General features: G+C 39.7%; 1 protein-coding gene across 1 annotated transcript; it reads right to left on the reverse strand.

The window, feature by feature from the left end:
• Positions 1-6733: 6733 nt before the first annotated feature.
• six6a (SIX homeobox 6a) lies at positions 6734-9071 on the reverse strand. Its single transcript, XM_007903830.2, has 2 exons — positions 8500-9071; positions 6734-7092 (listed from the first exon to the last, which is right to left on the reverse strand). The coding sequence occupies exons 1-2, from the start codon at positions 9069-9071 to the stop codon at positions 6912-6914; spliced, it is 753 nt and encodes a 250-aa protein (XP_007902021.1). The 3' UTR covers positions 6734-6911.
• Between the last annotated feature and the right edge of the window lie 11837 nt (positions 9072-20908).

The raw sequence follows: 20908 nt of genomic DNA on the forward strand, positions 1-20908 counted from the left end.
TTAGTATTACTGTATTTAAGTAATTAACTTGTATTAATGATCTCTTTGGGAATGGGAACATTAATATGGTCTCACAGCTGAATCCTTTTTCACGTTGTTGGTCCGGTGAACTGAAAAAAACAAATACATTTCCTTAAAACATAATTCACCCGCTATTAAATATTGTAATGGTTTGACTATGTCAACAGACCGTTTGCCCCCCGTTAATACTAAAGCAGTCCAATCTTGTAGTGCGGATAAATATGTAAGCACAGGATCGACTTGCTTGTTTGCAACTTAATCATTCGACAGAATATGTTTACGCCCGAAAAGGCAATGGTTTCGTTTAAAATTATTCAGTAAAATCGCGTTTAAGCAGTTGAGTAAAATACGTTGCTGTACCTCAAATTCTCCTCTTCGTGAATTGTAGGTTGTTATAATGTATGGAAATGGAAACAACTGCATGCTTCACGCAAATTAAAACTTGGATTAAATTCTTCCTCTGCGTCAATTTGAAACCAAAGGGATAGGAGCAACATTTTTTCCCCACAACTTCCCTAAAGTCCAGGATGCAGTAAATACCCAATGTATGTTCTCTAAACTTTTCTTAAAATGTTTCATACGTGTTAGCTTTAGCCAGCAGAATCAGAAAAGTTTCCACAAAATATTGCTTACCTTTTCGGATGAATCGCAGGTGGAATTTTCAGTGAAAGTAGAATTTGGCTATTTTGGTTGTGACACGTTAGCAATAAATTAAGTAGGTAAAGTGGAGAAACTTTGCAATATATTTTTGCTTTCTGTGAAGTTTTAGCTTTCAAGCTCATGGCTGAACTACAAGGAAGCTTTGCAATAAATGCTATATGTAATCGCCTTCATTAACATTTAAACTGTATTGTTCACCGATTAAAGAGATGATGTAAACCCAGTCACCTATATTAATGCAGTATCCCAATGATTTAATACATGCAACTTTGAAGGAAGAATTTACTTAGCGTAAAGAATACAGTACTTCAACCTTTTTTATATACTTTATACACTTACGCTGTTAATTTTATGAATACTCGGTTTATTGACTGGGTCGGGGAAATTAATAATGATCATTGGAAATCTTGCGGACCAAACTATCTGGGTGTCCAAGTTGCTAAAGTGAAATGTATTCACGTTTTGCTTGTCAGCGGCATTCTTTTCCAGGGAAATAAAACGGACAAACACCGAAATTCAAATCAACGCATTTTCCCACAATCACTGATAGCCAATATAATGTATATAACGCTTTAAAGTGACCTTTGTCACCCAGACTGGACGAAATGTGACATTTTACTTGAATTTCCTTCCATTAGAATTTCACCAAAATCTGTCCATCTTAATCAAGATTTTTGAACCCGGCCCAACAATAGGCTTGTCAATTCAGGTCAATTTCATTAACTCATAACCAACCAACCAGTAATCATTGCTGAATAAGGAGCAGACTGGCCAGCCCATGCATGCATAGCCTGGCTCCCTAACTGCGGACTGCAAACAGTGAACAAATAAACCACAAACACAATTCATAACATCTTAGCCGAACCTTGCTGCTTGAAAATAACGAACTGAAAGCTAAGGAATGTTTTTTTTTCGCTTAGAAGAAATGCACTCACCCATTTAGCAGTAAGCTTTTTCTTTCTCTTTCTCTCCCTCGCCCTCGTATATGGTTCAACGCTGCCCTGCCCTAACCCTTTTTTTTTTTTTGCTTTGCCTCTTGCAGATTCAAGTTGATGCTGGTAAGTCTTTTGTACACTCCTCGTTAGCCAATACAGCATCACAAAACACTCCGAGCGCCTTTTGTCCCACAGGGGACTCGAGACCTCATCATTAGCGTGTATTACTCAGAGTAAGTTCGACAACGTTGTGGATTGCTCACAATACTTTCCCTTTCATTCCTGTTGAGGTCCACCCCGAGCTTCAATAGAAACGGAAATATTCGAAGATGTCCTGGTTCGGCACACAAAAGGGGAGACTAAGCTGCTTCGCTTCTCCTCCCCTCGTCGCAGTGAGACACAATATTTTCTTTCTCCCTTTATACTTTGCAAAAGGCCCCGAGAAAGCGACAATTGCGCTTTTTGGGGTGACATATTGTTCACCTGAATGCGCTGTGTGGTGAACATTACCTTTTGGAAGCGACAGGCAGGCAACTGGTGAATTATAAATGTCATCTGTGTTTATTGGGACGTGTTTTTTTTAAACAAAAGTCTTTTGTTATTTTATAATACCAACACATGCCTCAGCTCCCCCCTCCTTTATAAATTCTTGTTTATTGTCCTTAATCCAACACAATGATGATATTAGTCTACCACTTAGACTTTGTGTCATTTGGACCCCCACACGAAGGTAACGCGATTTGATTCTAAAGAGATCCTGGTCCCAAAAGAGTCCTTTAAGAAGATGAAATCGCCCCGTCGATGGTTAGAATTAAAAATAATATCCCAACAATTTAACTCAGCTAATATTTTCCATTGCTCCGTCATCAATGTTCGGTGAAATACATCCAATTCGATTTTTTTTTTGCTCCACGTCTTTCACAACACATAAATAATCATCTGAAACAAAAACAGAAGTTGCTGGGAAGACTCAACAGGTCAGGTATTTGGGTTTTGTTTTAAATGATCAGCTAAAGGTGAGAATTATTATTCGGGGTCTCGGTAAGAGTTAAGTACACAGGACACAGAAGGTGAACTGAAAACATTTCAACTCCAGGCATTTTATCTTTTCACAATCCAAAATCAACTTTCAAACGCGTGGGAAGGTTCGCAAAATAATCATCTTATCTGGGACTTCACACACAGACTGCGAATCAGTGTTATTTCGCTCACAGCTGCCAACAACAACGACAACAATATCACATTTATTAGAGCGCCTTTCACGTCGGGAGGACGTCCCAAAGCGCTGTCCAGTCAGACGTTAGTTGGGGGCAGACTTACTCAGGAAACCCATGTAACCAGGCTAATTTATGTATAAATCACCTAGTTTCGATCTGACTGATCGAGCAAATTGCACCCCCCCCCCCCCCCCACACACACACACACACACACAACTTTTTTTTTAAACCAAATATCCTTTTTCGCCATATTCGTGAAATACCTATAAATCCTATAGGTGACCTGTGCTCCTGCGATTGGGCAAAGGTCCGGTTACAGTCACTACCCCAATGTGCTGAATCCCAGAGCATCTCATACCTACCCTCCACTCGCAGAATACTCAGTCTCCATTGGTTCTCGGTGATGTCACAAATTACAGTCACATACATGTACAGTAAATACGTCTATAGATTTAAAATAGTGGATTGCCTCATCGCAGTTATCAGTGTCCTAAAACAATTGCAACTTGATGCAAAAAAAAACAGTTCATTTTTTTTGGGGGGGCGGAAAAATGGAACTTGCGTTGCAATTTATCGCAACGCTGTTCACACACAGATGAGGGCTGTTTTAATTTGGGACCTCGGTGTATAATACAGCAGAAGATCTCTTCCGGGTGAACCCGTAATGTGTTATGGTTCAACCCAACACGGGTTATCAACACGACAAGAGAATAGAAATAGCATATCGTGTGTCATGTGGGAAAATTTCCAATCCAGAAAAAAAAAGTATTTCACCGTTATAGTGAAATCAACTAATGTTCATCAATTGACATATTCGGCATCCTTTTGCTATTGTAATATATATATATATATAGAGAGAGAGAGTATTACTAACAGATTATGTATAGATCAATGATAACTAAATTCTCGGTCACAAAATCTGTCTGTAACAACTTATTGCGGCGATCATTTGACATTGTAATGAACCCACAGCCGTGAATGTGAAGCATTTGTTGTTCACAAACTGGAAAGGATATAAAGTTTTTCTCGGTGTTCGTTACGTTGAAACACCAGGCACTTCTCAACACCACAATTTGCTTCACCATCATTATTAAAACGGTCCTTTTGCCTGAAGCAATATCCGATTGCCTGCGATTTTTTATTTGCAGCCTCGGGCTATTTGTTTAGATAAAACGGAACTTAATCCGATATTTTAGAAAGACTGAAAGACCTGATCCCACGGTTGAGAATAGTGTACGTGGTTATCGAATAACATCAACTTAGGGAATTGTGTATTTGGTTGACAGTGGGGGGGGGGGGGGGGGGGGGAATCATTCATCATTTCATCCCCAAACTGACACATCTCTCTTTTTTCGAAAACTATGTGTTAATTGTGTGTCTGCGTACAATACAGACCAGAGTGGTCCAATCTTTTGGCTGTCGAGAGCTCCCATCAGCAATATTTTTGTGTTACCCTTCCAGAAACATTTATGGGTTACGGAGGGAGCGGATGGGCCAGGTGAAAAGGGGGGGGGGGGGTGTAGACGAATAAACAGATTATTTGATTTATGATAAATAGCTTTTAATACAAAGAAGAAGTCGGTGCGATTAGCCATTGTGGGACGGTGTTCGACGTAAATATAGATTAACTGTTATGGAAGCTAAACCTTGCGCCCACACATTATCCCACATGAACGCACACATTCTTCTTTAGATAAATACAAAATGGTAACCCGACCTGTACAAATCATTAGGTTATTACTGCTTCTGATATTACCCAGGATTTTAAAATTACACCCAATGATATGAGTAAAATGTACTGAACTGGTCAAGTATGGATTTTTTTTAAAAAACGTCATGTGTCGTTAATCATAAATAATGTTATCCTGGCTAAATGTTGTCACTGACTAAATGCAGTCAAAGCGAAATATATTGCGAGATTGCACGATGTTTTTTGCAATATTTGGATCCACTGTTGCTTTAAAACCAAGAATTGCATAATGCTCACTGTGTTTAGCCCCCACACCTCACACACACCTAAAAATGTGTCCTCCACATATACTGCAAAACAACACAAACGCTCACTGGAGAAAGAGACATAGACACCCTCTCCCCAGTTCGAGGTGTCATGTTATCTTTAACACGAACATTTTACTGCAACTTGCAGATTACACCACACAAAATATACTCAAAAATAGAAAAGTGCTTGAAATATATTCCTTTTCTTGGATATGATTCCCCCCTCCCCCCAAAAAAAATGCCAGCGTACATTGCAACGGTTGCTATTCTACACAAATAATTGCTTTGTAAGTAGAAGTGTATCATACCAATTGCAAAAGGTAATTCGAGAAGATCAATTGATGTTTTTCCCCCTCCCCATATATTCAAATAGTTTCCAGCAATTATTGTCCGTCAGAATTATAAAAATAATTGAAATCCACTGATTGAAACTCAAAATGCGTATAAAACGCCTTTTGTTCCGAGTTAAACGGTAAAATGTGAAACAGATTCTTTACCCTCTTTACAGTTACCTTAGGAGTGATTTTTTGCTTTTCGCAGCAATTAATTGGCGTCTCCCATTCCTCGGTTACGTTTCTCATTCAATTTATAAAATACATCAATGCATTGGTTTAAAAAAAAACGCAAGCACGGGTTTCCAAAGAAAACGTGGAATGAATATTTTGAATTATATTTTGTAACAGATATAGAGGAAATAAACTGCGAGTATCACAGCCGCAAATAACAACATAAAATACAATCTGTCACTTAGCCAACAGCAATATGTTAAGATGTTAATTCACCCATTTCTCTCTCTCACTGTAAGGAACGTTTCTGGTTATGCACAAAAGCATAACAATACAATACAATATATAAGGCATATTATGTGGTTTACATCCAACGCCAGTCACATCCCTACCACGAGAAAATCCTTCTTCTTTTTTTTTGCCGCTGCAGAGTGTGTGTTCTTTCCACAGCAAATAAAGCAATCGGATTAAGTCGAAAGGCAGAGAGGTATGCACTCTCTTAACACACAAACTGCAAATGGAAAGCAGTCGGAGCAAACGTAAAAAAGAGCACAGCTCAAAGCGATTAACGTCAAATTGTATAATACAGAACCAGTTCGCTCCTCTGTGGCTCAGTCAGACTGAAACATGACATTTGGCCTTTTGCCGTCCACAGCAGCCAACACTCCACTCCGACAGTCTTTGATTTAAATATCCATTCTGGATTCCACCGATGCACATTACATGAGATGAAATGTGAATTTCGTTAACCTCTGGTGACCGAAAATGTTTGTACAAAAGGTTGCCCGAGCAACCGAGGCAATTTTTACACATTACAAACGATATTCTGCTCGTGAAAAACTCACTGCTCGCGGCAGCAGTTGCTCGTCGGGAGGCTATCGACACCACAGATTCAGAGAAAGAAAAAAAAAAGTCGTTCGTTAAATATTTTATTTTCTTTTAGGCTCTATGTGTCCACTATCCAACGCACATTTACTCTACTCGATAGTCTGTGCACAAAGGAACAAGCAAAATAAAAAATACCAAACCTAACAAAGGAAATGTCTTAAATAGGCAAATAAACGTATATATATAAAACTTTAAAGTAAAGCAAAAATATAATAACATCGTCTTTCAACATGAAATACCCAGAAAAGGGAACAGGACAGGTGCTCAAAATGTTGCAGCTTGGCAGAAATGGTTTTTTGAGGCATCGCATCGGTATTTATTTTTATCATTATTTCTCCTCTCTCTCTCTCTCTATATATATATATTTATATATATAATCCTTTAAATAAAGGCGATCAGGAGTTTTTGTTTTTGTTTTTCTCTCAAAAATATTGAAAGACTGTAGTCGTTTAAAAGTCTTCCACTGGCTGCAAAAAAAAAAAAAAAAAAAAATCGTCCATCATGGAATGATGCGGAGACTTGGTGGTCCCTTGGCCCCCAGTGATATTGGACCAGTCTTTGCTCGACTCATTGTTCGGATGCAGCCGAGGATATTGGAGGCACTCTCAACGATGTGGTCTCTCCCTCTTTCTCTCTGTGTCTCTGTCTCTGTGTGTGTCTCTCTCTCTCTCTCTCTCTGGTATCTCTCAGATGTCGCAGTCACTGTCACTCGAGGTGATGGAGATGGCCGAAGTGGCCGCTTTGCTTCTCTCCGAGACGCTGCACAGACTGGCGGCGGGACTGGAAGCGCCCACCATGGGTCCCACGGCCGCCTCTTCCTCACTCAGAGAGCGCACGGATGCCTGAGACAGGACTTGCTGCTGTAGCCTGCTCTCGGGGGGAGGGAAAGCACAGTGAGGAGTTTGCCAGGGAAAAGGTGCCCCCCCCCCACACACACACACAGTCACTCACACACACAGTCACTCACACACACACAGTCACTCACACACACAGTCACTCACACACACAGTCACTCACACACACACAGTCACTCACACACAAACACAGTCACTCACACACAAACACAGTCACTCACACACAAACACAGTCACTCACTCACTCACACACCCAAACACACACACACACACACACACCCACACACACACACACACACAAACACCCATCCACACACACACCCATCCATCCACACACATACACACCCATCCACACCCACACACACATCCACACACACACACACACTCACACACCCACACCCCCCCACACACACAGAGTATATGTAGATAGATTACAGAAATCTAATCAGATAGTGGTTTGGGACATGACATGTCACGCCACGGCCAGGATGGTGGAAGGCTAACTGGATGGACCTTGGGCTTCTTTCGCCTGGACAATTCTTATGTTCTTATGTACACACACACACACACACACACACATCTACAGCGAAGAGACTGGAAGATTTCTACCGAAAAATGATGACCAATAACATCTTGCAAAGAGCACATTCAGCACATACATAGACATATTGGCATCGAATATGTTTATGAAAAACACATCGCACGATGAAACATATATATTTGGTGTAAATAGTCTATTTAATATATACTTAAACACAGTATAAATATAAACGAAGGTATGTGTGTGTGTGGGGGGGGGGAGGGGGGGAGGGCTCCAGATTCGGAATAAAGCTGAAAGGAGAAAGAGATGAGACTCCCCATGTTTTTAGCACCGTCGAATGCACTTGACATATGGGATTTGTGGGCTAATCTAACCATTAATTCGTGAAACGTTGATCCACCAAAACAATCCGAAAACATGGCTAAATTGTATCGTATTTTTTTGTCTTTTTTCAATTTGTTCTCGAGCTCAATTCAGAAAGAAATATTATGACGGATAGACAGCTTAGCGCGGGTTAACCAATCATATTTTTCTTGATTATTAATTGTAATGCTAGGCAATTTTTTTTTATCAATTAAAACACTGCCGCAAATAAGCAAGGATCAACACAAATTGGGGTTTTCGTTTGGTTCAACGTAAGGAATAAATTCATCCCATCAAGTCAAATAAATGGAGGTTAAAATTGCCCCCACACACAAAAAAAAAAGATTCGCTGGTTTCTGTTCAACGTCTGTGGCTGGAATTGACAACTTGCTTGAATTTTGTAAAAAAAAAAGATATATAAAACTATTAATTACGCAGAACCTTTTCTCTGTTGCCCAGTCCACCCCGTTTATATTTGAGGGTTTCAAATCATCGAGGAAAAGCAAAACCACGAACCTGTTCTTAGCTGCTGCTGCTCTGTCTCTTTGTCTACGGTTTTTAAACCAGTTGCCCACTTGTGTGGGTGTAAGTCCGGTGGCCTGGGCAAGCTCCTTCTTCTTGCTGGGATTCGGGTAAGGATCCTGCAGGTACCACTCTCTCAACAAATGCCTCGTTCTCTCTTTGAAGCAGTGAGTCTTCTGCTCACCGTCCCAGATGGTCCTGGGCAGGGGGAACTTCTTTCGCACCCTGTACTTGTCCACTGGACCCAAGGGGCGACCCCTCAATTTCTCTGCCTCCTGGTAGTGAGCTTCCAGCCAGAGGGCCTGCAACTTGCCGTGTGACTCCTTGGTGAACTTGTGGTTCTCCAGGATGTGGTAGAGCTCTCTGTAGTTGCCCGTGTGGAAAGCCACGATGGCTCTGGCTCTCAGCACCGACTCGTTCTTGTTGAGCGCCTCGCAAGCCGCTGGAGCCACCGGGAGGGACCAGAGGAAGCGACCCAAGCGCTCAATGTCTCCACTCTCCTCCAACGTCTCGCAAACCCCCGCCACCTGCTGAGGGCTGAAATTTAGGATTGGCAGCTGAAACATTGACTCTAATGTTGTGCGTGTGTGTCTGTGCGTGTAAAAAAAAAACACACCACCAAACAAAGTACACGCACACACACACACAGGACGAAGCTTGGACCCAATGCAAAAAAAAAATGAACAAACTCAACACGAAACGGAATGGATTGTAACAGGGGATGGGAGGTGGGAGGTGGGGGTTGGGGGTGGGGGGGTGGGGGTGGGGTGGGGGGTGGGGGGAAAGAGAAGCAAAAAAAAAAATAGGCGACGCAGTTGATGCGAGTTGGGTTTGCAGACTCTATAAAGATTAAGTTGGTGTTCCCAAGTGCCAGGGTCAACAGTGAGATCCTTTGCGGTGGCGTCGAAGAGATGCTGGAAAAAAAAAGGAAAAAAAAAAAAGCATTCACAGCCCACAATCTGACTTTCTATTGGATTTGGCAGATTGGGTGCCCGGTTGCCATGGCTGAGTGTCAATCACTGTCACATTTGCCAATCAACCAGAAGAAGCCAGCGTCAGGATTTGAGATCCTCCAAAGATCCCACACGTTTTTTTGTTCGAGAAGAAGAAGAAAAAAACACAAACAAACAAACAAACAAACAAACACGCTGACCTTTGTTTCTAGGGTTGATCCAGACAAGGAAACATAAGAGAACGCAAAATAAAAATAAAAAAAAATGCAAGGTAGGTCGGGGTTAAAAATGTCAGTGGATAATAGAAAGAAATGTGAACGCAGCGAACTGTATACCACAAGACAGGCACTTCGATTGCACTGTATTTCAAACGTGCCATTGCATATATGGATTAGCAGGGCCATAAGTAGATTAGTCAGAGAGGATTTACTTATGCAACATAATTCAGTCGTTTCTAAACAACCCCAAAAAATCTTTATTTAAATGATACCGTATTTATTTCCATTTTAATTTCCAATGAGCTTCACTGGCGGGCAATGTGCAGCGACCCAAATGCGCACAATGTTCCGATGCTTTTGCTAATTCGCCGAATCTCTCAATAATTAGCATTACACTTTGAAACGTCCATTTATCACACAGAATTATGAACAGCATCAGTTACCAGATCTAATTGCATGACTGCACACAATTGCCTGTTCACCTAATTGAAGACCATTAAAATTAAAATTATTTTATTTCCATGGTTTTCTAACCCGCTGCTAAAATAATCGTGTTTTTTTTTAAACAAAACCAACACATCAATATATATATTTAGTGATCTCTTAAAGGTGAACGATCGTGTCCAACTAAATGGATTAATTTGCCGTCACAAGATGATTTAGATCGGGACAAATGTCCAGTCTTTTCGCAGCGTTCGAATTACCTCTCGGAAATAATTTAATTCTTTTGTTAAAAAAAACTGAAGAATTTTGAATTATACCCGTTCTTACTGTTTCTATGGTGATGTGCGTTTCAATTAAAAAAAAAGTTTAGTGACTGTTTTGATGGGAAATCATTGAGATTATATAGCCAGACAGAAAAAAAAACACTCATTTAAAATCATTTTAATCATTTAAAATAGAGATCAACGTGGGTTTCAAAAATGCAGGCAGAATTGTATCTCCGCTTTCTAGAAATAGAAACCTTCGGTATGACATGGATTGTACCACTTTGGGGTAAATTCACTGAAGCTTTTGTTGAAGTGGCTTTTTATGAAGGCAGCTTTTATATGTTTTCGGTTTAACACGGTTGAATTCCAGATTTCCCTCCCAGGCATTGAAATGGTTTTCGAGATTGTGGAAATGCCTTCAGTGCATTAAAGTATTGGAGATTTGCATATCAATCGCTGGTGCATGAAACTAAGCGTCTGGTCTGCAGGCAGCATATTCAGCTGCCCAAGCGATCACTCTTTGGGGGGAAAAAAATGAAATGGCTTGTTTAAAAAAAATGCACAAAATCAATAGGGCGAAAATATACTTTGATTTATTTTCATAGTTTTAGGATAAGGATTTCCTAAAAGGAAAAAAAAAACACCGAAAATTACTGCTTTGTGCTTAAAATCCTATTTTGTGTGTTTGAATTAGCCAGGAGTTGTGAAGTATGTCTATAAGAATGCCTTATATTACAGGGCTAAATATATCTTTATTTTGTTTTCAGGCGATTAGCAAAACAATGTTTTCATTGGAAGGTGTTGGGGTGGGATTATGTTTAGATATCTATCTACTACATTTTCATATGTAGGAAATAATCATGTTTTCAACAGTATAGAAAATATACTGGTTCATATATAACCCCATTAATCATCGAGATATGCTTTAATACTGCAGCAGCAAAGCATGAATATGTATTGAAAAAAAATGGTACATACTCTGTATGTACGTCCCATGCTTCCAAGAATGAAAGACACGCAATCTGTTGTTGCTACTAACCGGTGTCCTAAAATTATGTTTTCCATAGTTTATATTTAATTTCAGAAACGCTTATATGATCAAAGCAGCGGCGTGTTAATAATTAGCATTCTGTATTTTTGTCCAGATTAATTCCACATGTTTACAATCGCTGCTGTATCAGCCAAGCAAATAAAAAGCTCTCTCTATAAACTTGTCAGAAAGCATCAATTTAATTTGCTATAATACGTGACAATGCACGCCAGTTTATGCCAGCAAGCTCGTAGCGACTGAACATCTCAATAATCGTTTCTCTGCAAGACAAAAATCGCTATTCGCTGAACCGAATTTAACCGTGAATTTAAAAAAAAAGTGCATTCCAAGTCTGTTTCAACACATATCAAAGGCGAACATTAAACACGCATATTACCTAAGGGTTCCTAAATGTATGCCCAGTATATAGCCGTTTTCAAATACCATTACAGTATCAAAATAAAGCTACATATGTTCAATGTAGTTCCCCTCCCAAAAAGACTAATAATTTTACCTTCTCTTAAACGTTTCACATGTATAAACAAACCCCGAACAGACGAGTGTAACGATATTACTAAACCAAAGCAGCATTTTTTTTGCGCTGCATTTCATACTGAAACTAGAAATGGAAATAAATACAGCATGTAATAAATTATTTATCTTTATTTATGGAAAGTCAACAACGGAAGAACAACCCACGATGTGACACAGCACTTACACAAATACAACCTTTGCATCCAAGTGGTTTGAAACTGTTCCTACCAACAAACCAGCAGCTTTATAAAGCATGTTGCGCAGGTACATAATGTACCTGTAATTTTGGTTTTACAACGTAGGGGTCAGAATGTGGTATAGTTAGTTTTGTGCGAGTGTATTATTAACGTGTGAGAAATCTTTTTTTTGGGTAACTAGTTACTCCAAACTTAAATAACTTCTAGCCCATCATGGGGTTAACTGGAGTAATGGTTTGGCATCATAGAAGCGACCTGTCTGGTTCAATTATACCTGTATATCGGTTAATAAAATATCAGTGAGCGAATTACTCTTTAACACTACTGAATACTTATTGTTTTATGCGGAGATCTAAAGAATGGTGTGCCTTGAGTATTTTTTAAAAAATCCAATCTGCCCATAGAGACTGATTTTCACGGATATTGACATATTTAACTTTTGTGTAATTTTCTAAAGGAAAAAAAAACACGTTTAGATGTATTTTAGAGTTTTATTTGAACAATTTCAAAACGTTTTTCTTTTCAGCTGTGGCTGGTTTGAACCTATAGCGAGAAGCAAAGATACTTGGATCTTGTCCAGGAAAGAAAATGGTATTTCTGTTGCATTTCTCAGTTTGTACTTTAACACAATTGTTTGATTGGGAGTAGATTGCATTTTAATTGGAATAAATATGAGCATCAAAGGGACTTTAACAATCCCTTTCAAGCAATGTAGCACCTATCATCTGGTTTTAGGACGTTGGAGGCTATATGGATGTCGTAAAATGGGTGTTTTTTTTTAAAAAAAGTCTCTAATCACAAATTCTGAGTTGTAGCATGATTATAACATTAAAATGAATCATATTAATAAGACACCATGATTCAATTATTATCGGTGCTTTCGACCACACCACTTGATATTACGAGACAATATCAGGTTTGACACTAGTTAATAGAGATGTTAGCGTGCCAGGTCTGACTGGCAGAGTTAGGGTTTCGAGTTTCAATTATAATCAATAAGAAGTGTACCCGATAAAGCAGGACCAGGGAGAAACAATTGCAATTGATGTCTATTTCCACAAAGTCGACATCATAACAAGGGAAATAGTCTCACGCTTGGTTTAACTTGCCATTTTAAAAAGAATCCCGCCTGAAGGGTTGTACAGTACCAGTAAATACATGAGAAAGATGGACATTTGTACAGTTCCTTTTCCAGGTTAATCATGTGTGTGTGCACGACTTCCGCTCATTAGCTGTCACGGGCACTTTGCAGTTCTATGAAGTCTGAAGTCCATGTGGAGAGGCTCTGAGGAGATCCAGAGCTCCAGATGGCTGCAAATGTTACGGTTGAGCACATTAAAGGTGAGGCACTTGAATGACACATATAGACATGAAACTATACCGTTTCTGAGTGGAACCAGAACGCATACAAATACAAAGCAAAACACATAACAGGCCTAACAGCCCAATGAACATCGACAGTGAAGTTCACGATATTTTCATTGCAGTTACGCGCACATCTGAATAAGCCATAATATGAATGATAAAATGGAAAACATTGATAATTACATTGAAGAACTTAAAACGGCTTACATCCGTTTACAGGGCACGTAGCGACGTGTTATCTCTCTCAGTGGAGTGATGTGTAGCGTGAACGCTGAAAGCTAACCCTCATTTAACCGTTTTCAGAGTAATAATGTTGCATAAAACTCCTTAGACGGTCTAGTTATTACAGAGCCAGTTGCGCAGTCAATGACCTTTAAGGGGTCATTTATAAGTGGAGTCAGAATCAATCCCCAACACTTATTTAAATTGATCAGGGCGAATCACTCTGGACAACCCAGATTTGTAGGGGTTTTTTTTGCAGTGTTACGGTACTTAGGCTTTAAAAAAAACATAAATCACATCATCAGATTAATGTTATGGATCATGAATCATGATCATGAAATTCCTTCAATCCTAATACATTTTGTTTTACATTACCTCTCACTTTCTTCATGTAACTTGCAGTCATGACAAAGCAACACATATTTCTACTAAAACAAAGTTTGCGGGTTAGCAATGCTGATATGTCAAGTTCCACAATTACGTTTTCTGGTGAATGTTGAGTAGATGAGTTATTGGTTTCCAGTGTATTCTGGGGATTAAAAAAACCTGTTCAAGAAACGGAGACCTTTCAAATTAAAGTATTTTTGTATTCAAATGTATCCTGAAGTAGGTCAAATAGCTATTTGTCATACAAATTATTGACAATCATTTGGCAATTATTGGCAATGTGAATTGGCTTTCAGAGTCACGAAAGGCGCTTGACAGTCTATTTTCCAAACGTACGCATGAACACTTGTGTGTATCCATGAGCATTATCTTTTTAATCTTAACGATTCTTTATGAATTGAGTGACGGCTCCAATCTTTTGTCGATAACCTATTTGTGAGCGAAATAAGGGAAACATTTCCTGAGGATGCGACTGCAATCTGCGCACTGTTTGGAATATTTGTCACGCAATAAACAAATGCCTTTAGGTTTTTTGAGCTATTATACATGTCAAATCGCAAGCAGCGAAGTCATGTAATCTATCAGCCACAGCGCTTTTGCCGAATCCGTCCACGTACAAAAGGGTCTTCAAGTTTATCAAATAAGTTTATCTAATAGTGGCTTTCCTATCAGATTGTGCTTTGTGAATCTTGGCAATGACAGAGTCAGGTGACACGATTATAAATCGTTCTTTCAGATGGCATATTTATTGGTCGGAAGAAAAAGACCTAAAGTGTCCAAAAACACACTGAAAGTGCACCAAACTATTGGATTTATCACAACATATTGAGTTTATGAAACATAAAAAGAAACACTGACATCCTCCATTATTGACTTTGCAATAATTCGTGACAATCGAAATAAAACGTTGTTTTGGTTTCACCATATTTGTCATTTTTACCAAGTTCATAATGATAATAATCCTGGCATTTGATGTAGAGCTTCATCGCGTCGTTGAGACGTTACAAAGTGCTTCTCAGAATATAAAGTGTAGTAGTGACTGTATTTTGTGGGCGAAACAAAATACATATATAAAATATATAGTTTGATATCGCTATTGAAACTCTTTTGACGCCCTTCTTGTTTCTGTTTTAATGGTTTGTGTTGAAACCGCCTTACTTTATAATGGTCTGGTGACAAAGAGAGCGGGGAACTAGTACTGGTATTTATTAGGTTTGATCGATGAATGGAGGTTCCAATTTTACTCCAAATGTCATACTCTTGAAAGAAAGACAAATGAAAGCAAAGATAAATGTCAAAATCTAGTGATAACGAAGCATGGCTAAAATTAACTTTAAAAACTTTTTTTTAAAAAACAACAACACTAAACACGGAAGGTGGGAATCTCTCAGCAAATTCGAGTTCACAACTAACCTGAATAACTCAGAACGTCTCTGCCTTTGGGAGATCAGCTGTCTTTGGTGTAGGTGCAGAAAACCAGTATAACATGCACTCAGCAAGTGTTGGTCTTCCACCTGAAATCCTCAGACATTTTTACTCTTAAAATTATCGTGGCAATGGTGTCGAGAATATGGGAGTTAGTCCATAGTATGATGTATTTTAAATATCCCCATAGATCTAGTTAGCACGTTATTATTTTTACTAACCCTAGGAATGGGATACCGGTATTAACCTTTCCACTTAAATCATACAAACCGTATTTTTATGATCCCGATTGCGATCAAAAACAAAATCAAACATCAAGAAAGCCAACTCTGTCAAACACTCTGGAGGCAATATGTTTAGACTTTATCTACAGTATTAATGAATTTCAGGGCGACCAGAATTTGGAAAATTGTTAAATTGTTTTGCTTTTGAAGCTAGTTTTCTACAGTCCTTAGGAAGACTAAGCTCTAAAATGTGTCGCATTGCGTCGATAGAAAAACACACTTGAGATGAGGAAAAAGTTGGTGATTTACCGCACCTTTTGGTTATTGCACAGAGAGCATTGTCGCTGTCACCACCTGTCCAGCAATGCCCTGTGCTGTTCCTGCTCATAGCAGCTGTCTATGTTGTCTGGTATTAGCTCTGCCTTTGCCACCCCGAAGCCGCTGACATTGGTTTGAAGCCTTTAGATGTCCTGCCACCCCGACACTAATGTTCTAGTCCACAGTCCATTCCGGTTCCCCAGTTGAGGGAAAGCAAGCGACCTGACCCACGCTTCACTGCGAAGGTCCACATCACCTAAAGCGACACTCTATCCGGAATGATAAGCGACCTGAAGACTTCACAGTGAGTACAAGATTTCTCACAGGGAAGCCAAACAGTTGTGGATGCGTGAAAGAAGTTCAAGAGTTCAGTTCATCACGTTATACGATCGTAGATATTCAATAACTACCCAACATATGTTCTTGCTCTCTGGGTTTACTGTAATGGGAAAATTATAGCAATTGACTGGTAATTGTTAATTGACTGCAAATTGTGACTTAGTAATCCGTTTATAATTTAGGTAACAATATCGATTATGTTTAACAAATATGTATTTTTAAAAAAACGTTTAAAAATTATATGAATATACTACTGGCACTTATATAGCGCCCTCCACGAAGGGTAGTGTCTCAGAGCGCTTAATATATATATTAATATAAATGAATACATATGAAGAATATGAACTTACTAAAATAACGTTGACCCAGAAAATTAAACCAAGTGTTAAATAGTTTAATCATAAATATCTTAAATCAATTCAATTATCCCAACCAGCTTTTAAAAATAAAATATATGAAATAATAAGAGACCTACATACAATACCAGGGAAATTAATTTTAAATAGCCTTTCTTCTTTCTCTTCCCTAAACAAATTGAGGGCATTCGACATTACTTCATAAATAAGTTTTGCAATGTATTTTAAATTCTTGAAAACAAGCTACTCCACTAACCTATACAGTACTTTGTGCAAAATAGTGTAGTAAAAACTAAAGTATTCACCAATTAACTCAACAAGTTGAGTGTGCTGTATAAAACGCAAGATCTACCATTAGGTGGCGTTTCCTCTAGAGAAATTTATGTTTGAAAGCATTATGAATTGCAAGAAACTTGAATACACCAAATCGGAAGTAATTGTATGGTCATAAATCCTTGATTAATTTCACTGAATATGTTCTCCTTAAACTGAAAATGCAGTGCCATTTTTATCATTAATGCATAATCTGCATCTGATTTGCAATTTAAACTTGTGTTTCTGTCAATTGTCTATGCTTACTTTTGGAACTATCTTTCAATTCTAATTATCGACTGGTACATATGTCAAACTAATGAATAAATGGTAAATGACGCTGCCGCTTATTCATTCACAATCGTGGGCATGAATTTTCATGCTTTAGTCAAAGACGTCATATTTCCTAGACATCAGAATATTTTTCTTTCGTACTTTACATACCATTTGTATCCCATGCATCAATCTGAATGGTTTTTCATTGGCTCACATTCTTATTTTTACAAATAAACCCCAAATAACCCAATTCTGACAATCGAGGACTAATTCTGTTTTGATATTAGCTAACAAACAAAACATTTCCATGAAGTGTTGGGTGGTAGTATATTCTGACCTTTCAAACCGACTGATCAAACCGCTCTCTTCGCTCAGCCTGCTTCATGTCCCTCACCCTATCTGCTCCTCCATCAGCAGCCGGGCTTTCAGCCATTCTGCCCTCATTCTCTGTAACTCCATCTCAGAGTCCCTTCAATTCGCTTCCTCCCTCACCTCGTTCAAGGTCTGTCGCAATATGTACCTCTTTGAACACACTTTTGGTCTTTTTTCCCTTCCTCACCCCTTGGCTCCCACCCCCCAGCTTGGGTGCCGAGTCAGCAGTGTCAAGCGCTTTGGGATGTCCTCCCAACATGAAAGGTGCTATAAAACTTAGAGAGGACAAGTTTGCAGGGCTATGGGGAGAGCGCGGGGGAGTGGGATTGATTTGGATAGCTCTTTTAAAAGAGCTGACACAGACACGATGAGCCGAATGGCCTCCTTCTGTGCTGTATAATTCTATGATGATAAATGTAAATTTGCATTGTATTATATATTGATTTGCAATTGCAGGATATTTAACAAGAATGCTGAATAAGTCACACAACAGCTAATTCTCCAGTATTCACTGTGTATTTCCATATAACCGTATAATACTAAAATTCAAGTACCAACATGACAAGCTTCTAACTCCAGATAGAAGAAGAAATTGAAAAGAAAATAGTTATAACATAAACTAATAAAGGATGTGTTGCGCCTTTTCTGAGGTTCTTTCAAAGCCGGTTCCAATGGTTTTGTAAATAGTTAAGCAGTTAACTAGTAATTTAATACATCATCTTTCAAGCAGTATACTGCAGTAACATTGTAATTGATGCATTAAAAGCAAAATATCAGTGTGCTTCAAGTAAAATGATTATTCTTCAATAACATCATAACATAATTGAGTTTGCTCTATTCCACTCTTGATTTGAATTTTTTAAGTAGGCTGTAAGGCTCGGTAAGCTATTGTTGAGTTTCTTGGAATAAGATGAATCTAGGCTGCAGCTGTTAGGAATAAAAAGGAATCCTTCACAGCCATTGAGATTCGATTAACACCGCACTTGTAGAGTATTTCTTTCATGTGTACCCATCTCTGGCCTGAAATTTCTCATGGTCGTAGCCGCAAGACCATTGTCTTAAAATTTAAAACTGCCAAATTTTAAAATAATTGTTAAATATGGTCTTAATTTGGAAACTGTGTTCCACAATTCTTTTAAACTGTTTCAAAATTAAGAGTGGATTTAAGAATTTCCCAAATTGTGCACAATTTAAATTTTGAGATAATGGTCTTGAATTTAAGAGCCTAAGGCGTTTTATATATATAATATATTAATAATAATCCTTGGATTTGACATAGCGCGTTTCACATTTTCTAGACATTTCAAAGTGCTTCACAGAATAGACTGTAAAGTGAATTGACCGTATATTTGTGGGTGAAACGCAGCAGCCAATTGCGCACAGCAGTGTCCCACAAACAGTCATGGATTGAAAATGACCAATTTATTATTGCTTTGTTTTGGAGGGATTATTATTAGGCTGTGTGTGGAGTAAGGAAACTTGCCCAAAGTTTCGCCCTCTGCCTGGAGTTTTAAGTTTAAAATTACATATAAAATTTAGATGAATAATTTCCTCCTTAGCGCAACTTACCTAACGTTATTGGTAATAATAATAATCCTTGCATTTGATATAGCGCTTTTCACGTCTTCTCAACGTCTCAAAGCGCTTCACAGAATAGACTGTAAAGTGAATTGACGAATAAATGGAATTAAAATTCAAATAAAAAGTTTTTAAAAAAAGCTACCACAAGCAACAACGTCTACGTCTTCACAGCAGTTCCTGGGAATTAAACTGATATGTACTTTTATCCTAGTACATATTGGTAGTAAGATTGTAAATCTCAGCAAGAAAGACCATAAATATGACTTATTCACTTTATGATAGATCTAGAAAGAGTGGTTAAAAATATAATTCTGTTTATCACGACCACTTATTTCATAATTACAAGTTTTTGCGGGAACAACGGCAAAGTACGGGCAACATCTGAAAGAGAATTGGGACGAGATGGAGAGGGTGAGGCTGAGATGGAGAGAAAGAGAGAGACGGGGTGGGGGAGAGATGGAGAAAGAGAGAGCAAGAGAGAGGCAGAGACTGGGGGAGAGAGTGGAGTAGATGGGAGAGAAAGAGAGAGGAAAAGGAGGTGTAGAGAGAGAGGCAGCGATTTAGAGAGATTGAGAAAGGAGATGGAGAGACAAGATTGAGAAAGAGAAGAGATGGAGAGAGGGAGAGTGAAAGGAGATGTAGAGAGAGAGAGGCGATGATGATGAGATTGAGAAAGAGAGAAAAAGAGATGGAGAGAGAGAGATTTAGAAGAAGAGATGGAGAGAGAGAAAGAGAGAGAGTCAGAGATAGAAAGAGAGAGGCGATGGAGATATTGAGAAAGAGGAGAGGTGGAGAAAGAGGAGAGATGGAGAGAGAGAGAAAGAAAGGCAGAGAATATAGTCCTATGATCACAAGGAATAGGAGAGAGAGAGAGAGAGAGAGCTTTGAGGCCTGACTTCTTTCCAAAATAATAATGATTTTCCCTGGAGAAGAGCGGGGTTAGGATTCCCTCCCCCCCCTCCCCTCATCTCCCCTCCCTCCCCTCATCTCCCCTCCCCCCTTCCCCTCATCTACCCCCCCTCCCCTCATCTACCCCCCTCATCTCCCCCCCTTCCCCTCATCTCCCCTCCCCTCCTCCCCTCATCTCCCCCCCTTCCCCTCATCGCCCCTCCCTCCCCTCATCTACCCTCCCCCCTCCCCTCATCTACCCCCCTCATCTCCCCTCCCCTCATCTCCCCTCCCTCATCTCCCCTCATCTCCCCCCTTCCCCTCATCTCCCCTCCCTCCCCTCATCTCCCCCCATCCCCTCATCTCCCTCCCCCCCTCATCTTCCCTCCCCCCCTCCCCTCATCTACCCCCCTCATCTCCCTCCCCCCTCCCCTCATCTCCCCTCCCCCCCTCCCCTCATCTACCCCCGTCGGGTCGGGATACAGTAAATGGCGGCAGACGGTCGGTCGGGGGGGGGGGGGGGAGGGCTCACACTCCGGAGGCCGCCGTTTGGGTTTGAATTTGAATCGAGCGCGAGATGCTCGCGCAGCTCCTCTCCCCCCCCCGGGAGCCAACGGCCGCACGCCCCCCCCCCCCCGAGAGCACGTGACCTGACCCTGGCGAGGCTCGCGCTTCCCGCCTGGAGGAGGAGGAGGA

This window comes from Callorhinchus milii, unplaced genomic scaffold (genome assembly GCF_018977255.1).
Source record: "Callorhinchus milii isolate IMCB2004 unplaced genomic scaffold, IMCB_Cmil_1.0 Scaffold9, whole genome shotgun sequence".
NCBI lineage: Eukaryota > Metazoa > Chordata > Chondrichthyes > Chimaeriformes > Callorhinchidae > Callorhinchus > Callorhinchus milii.

Bases quoted from the DNA above. Each gene is read 5' to 3' on its own strand.
- six6a (XM_007903830.2), bottom strand. From the start codon at position 9,071: ATGTTTCAGCTGCCAATCCTAAATTTCAGCCCTCAGCAGGTGGCGGGG. The intron at 7,093-8,499 runs GTTCGTGGTTTT...CCCCGAGAGCAG, and splicing joins GCAGCAGCAGCTAAGAACAG to GCTACAGCAGCAAGTCCTGT.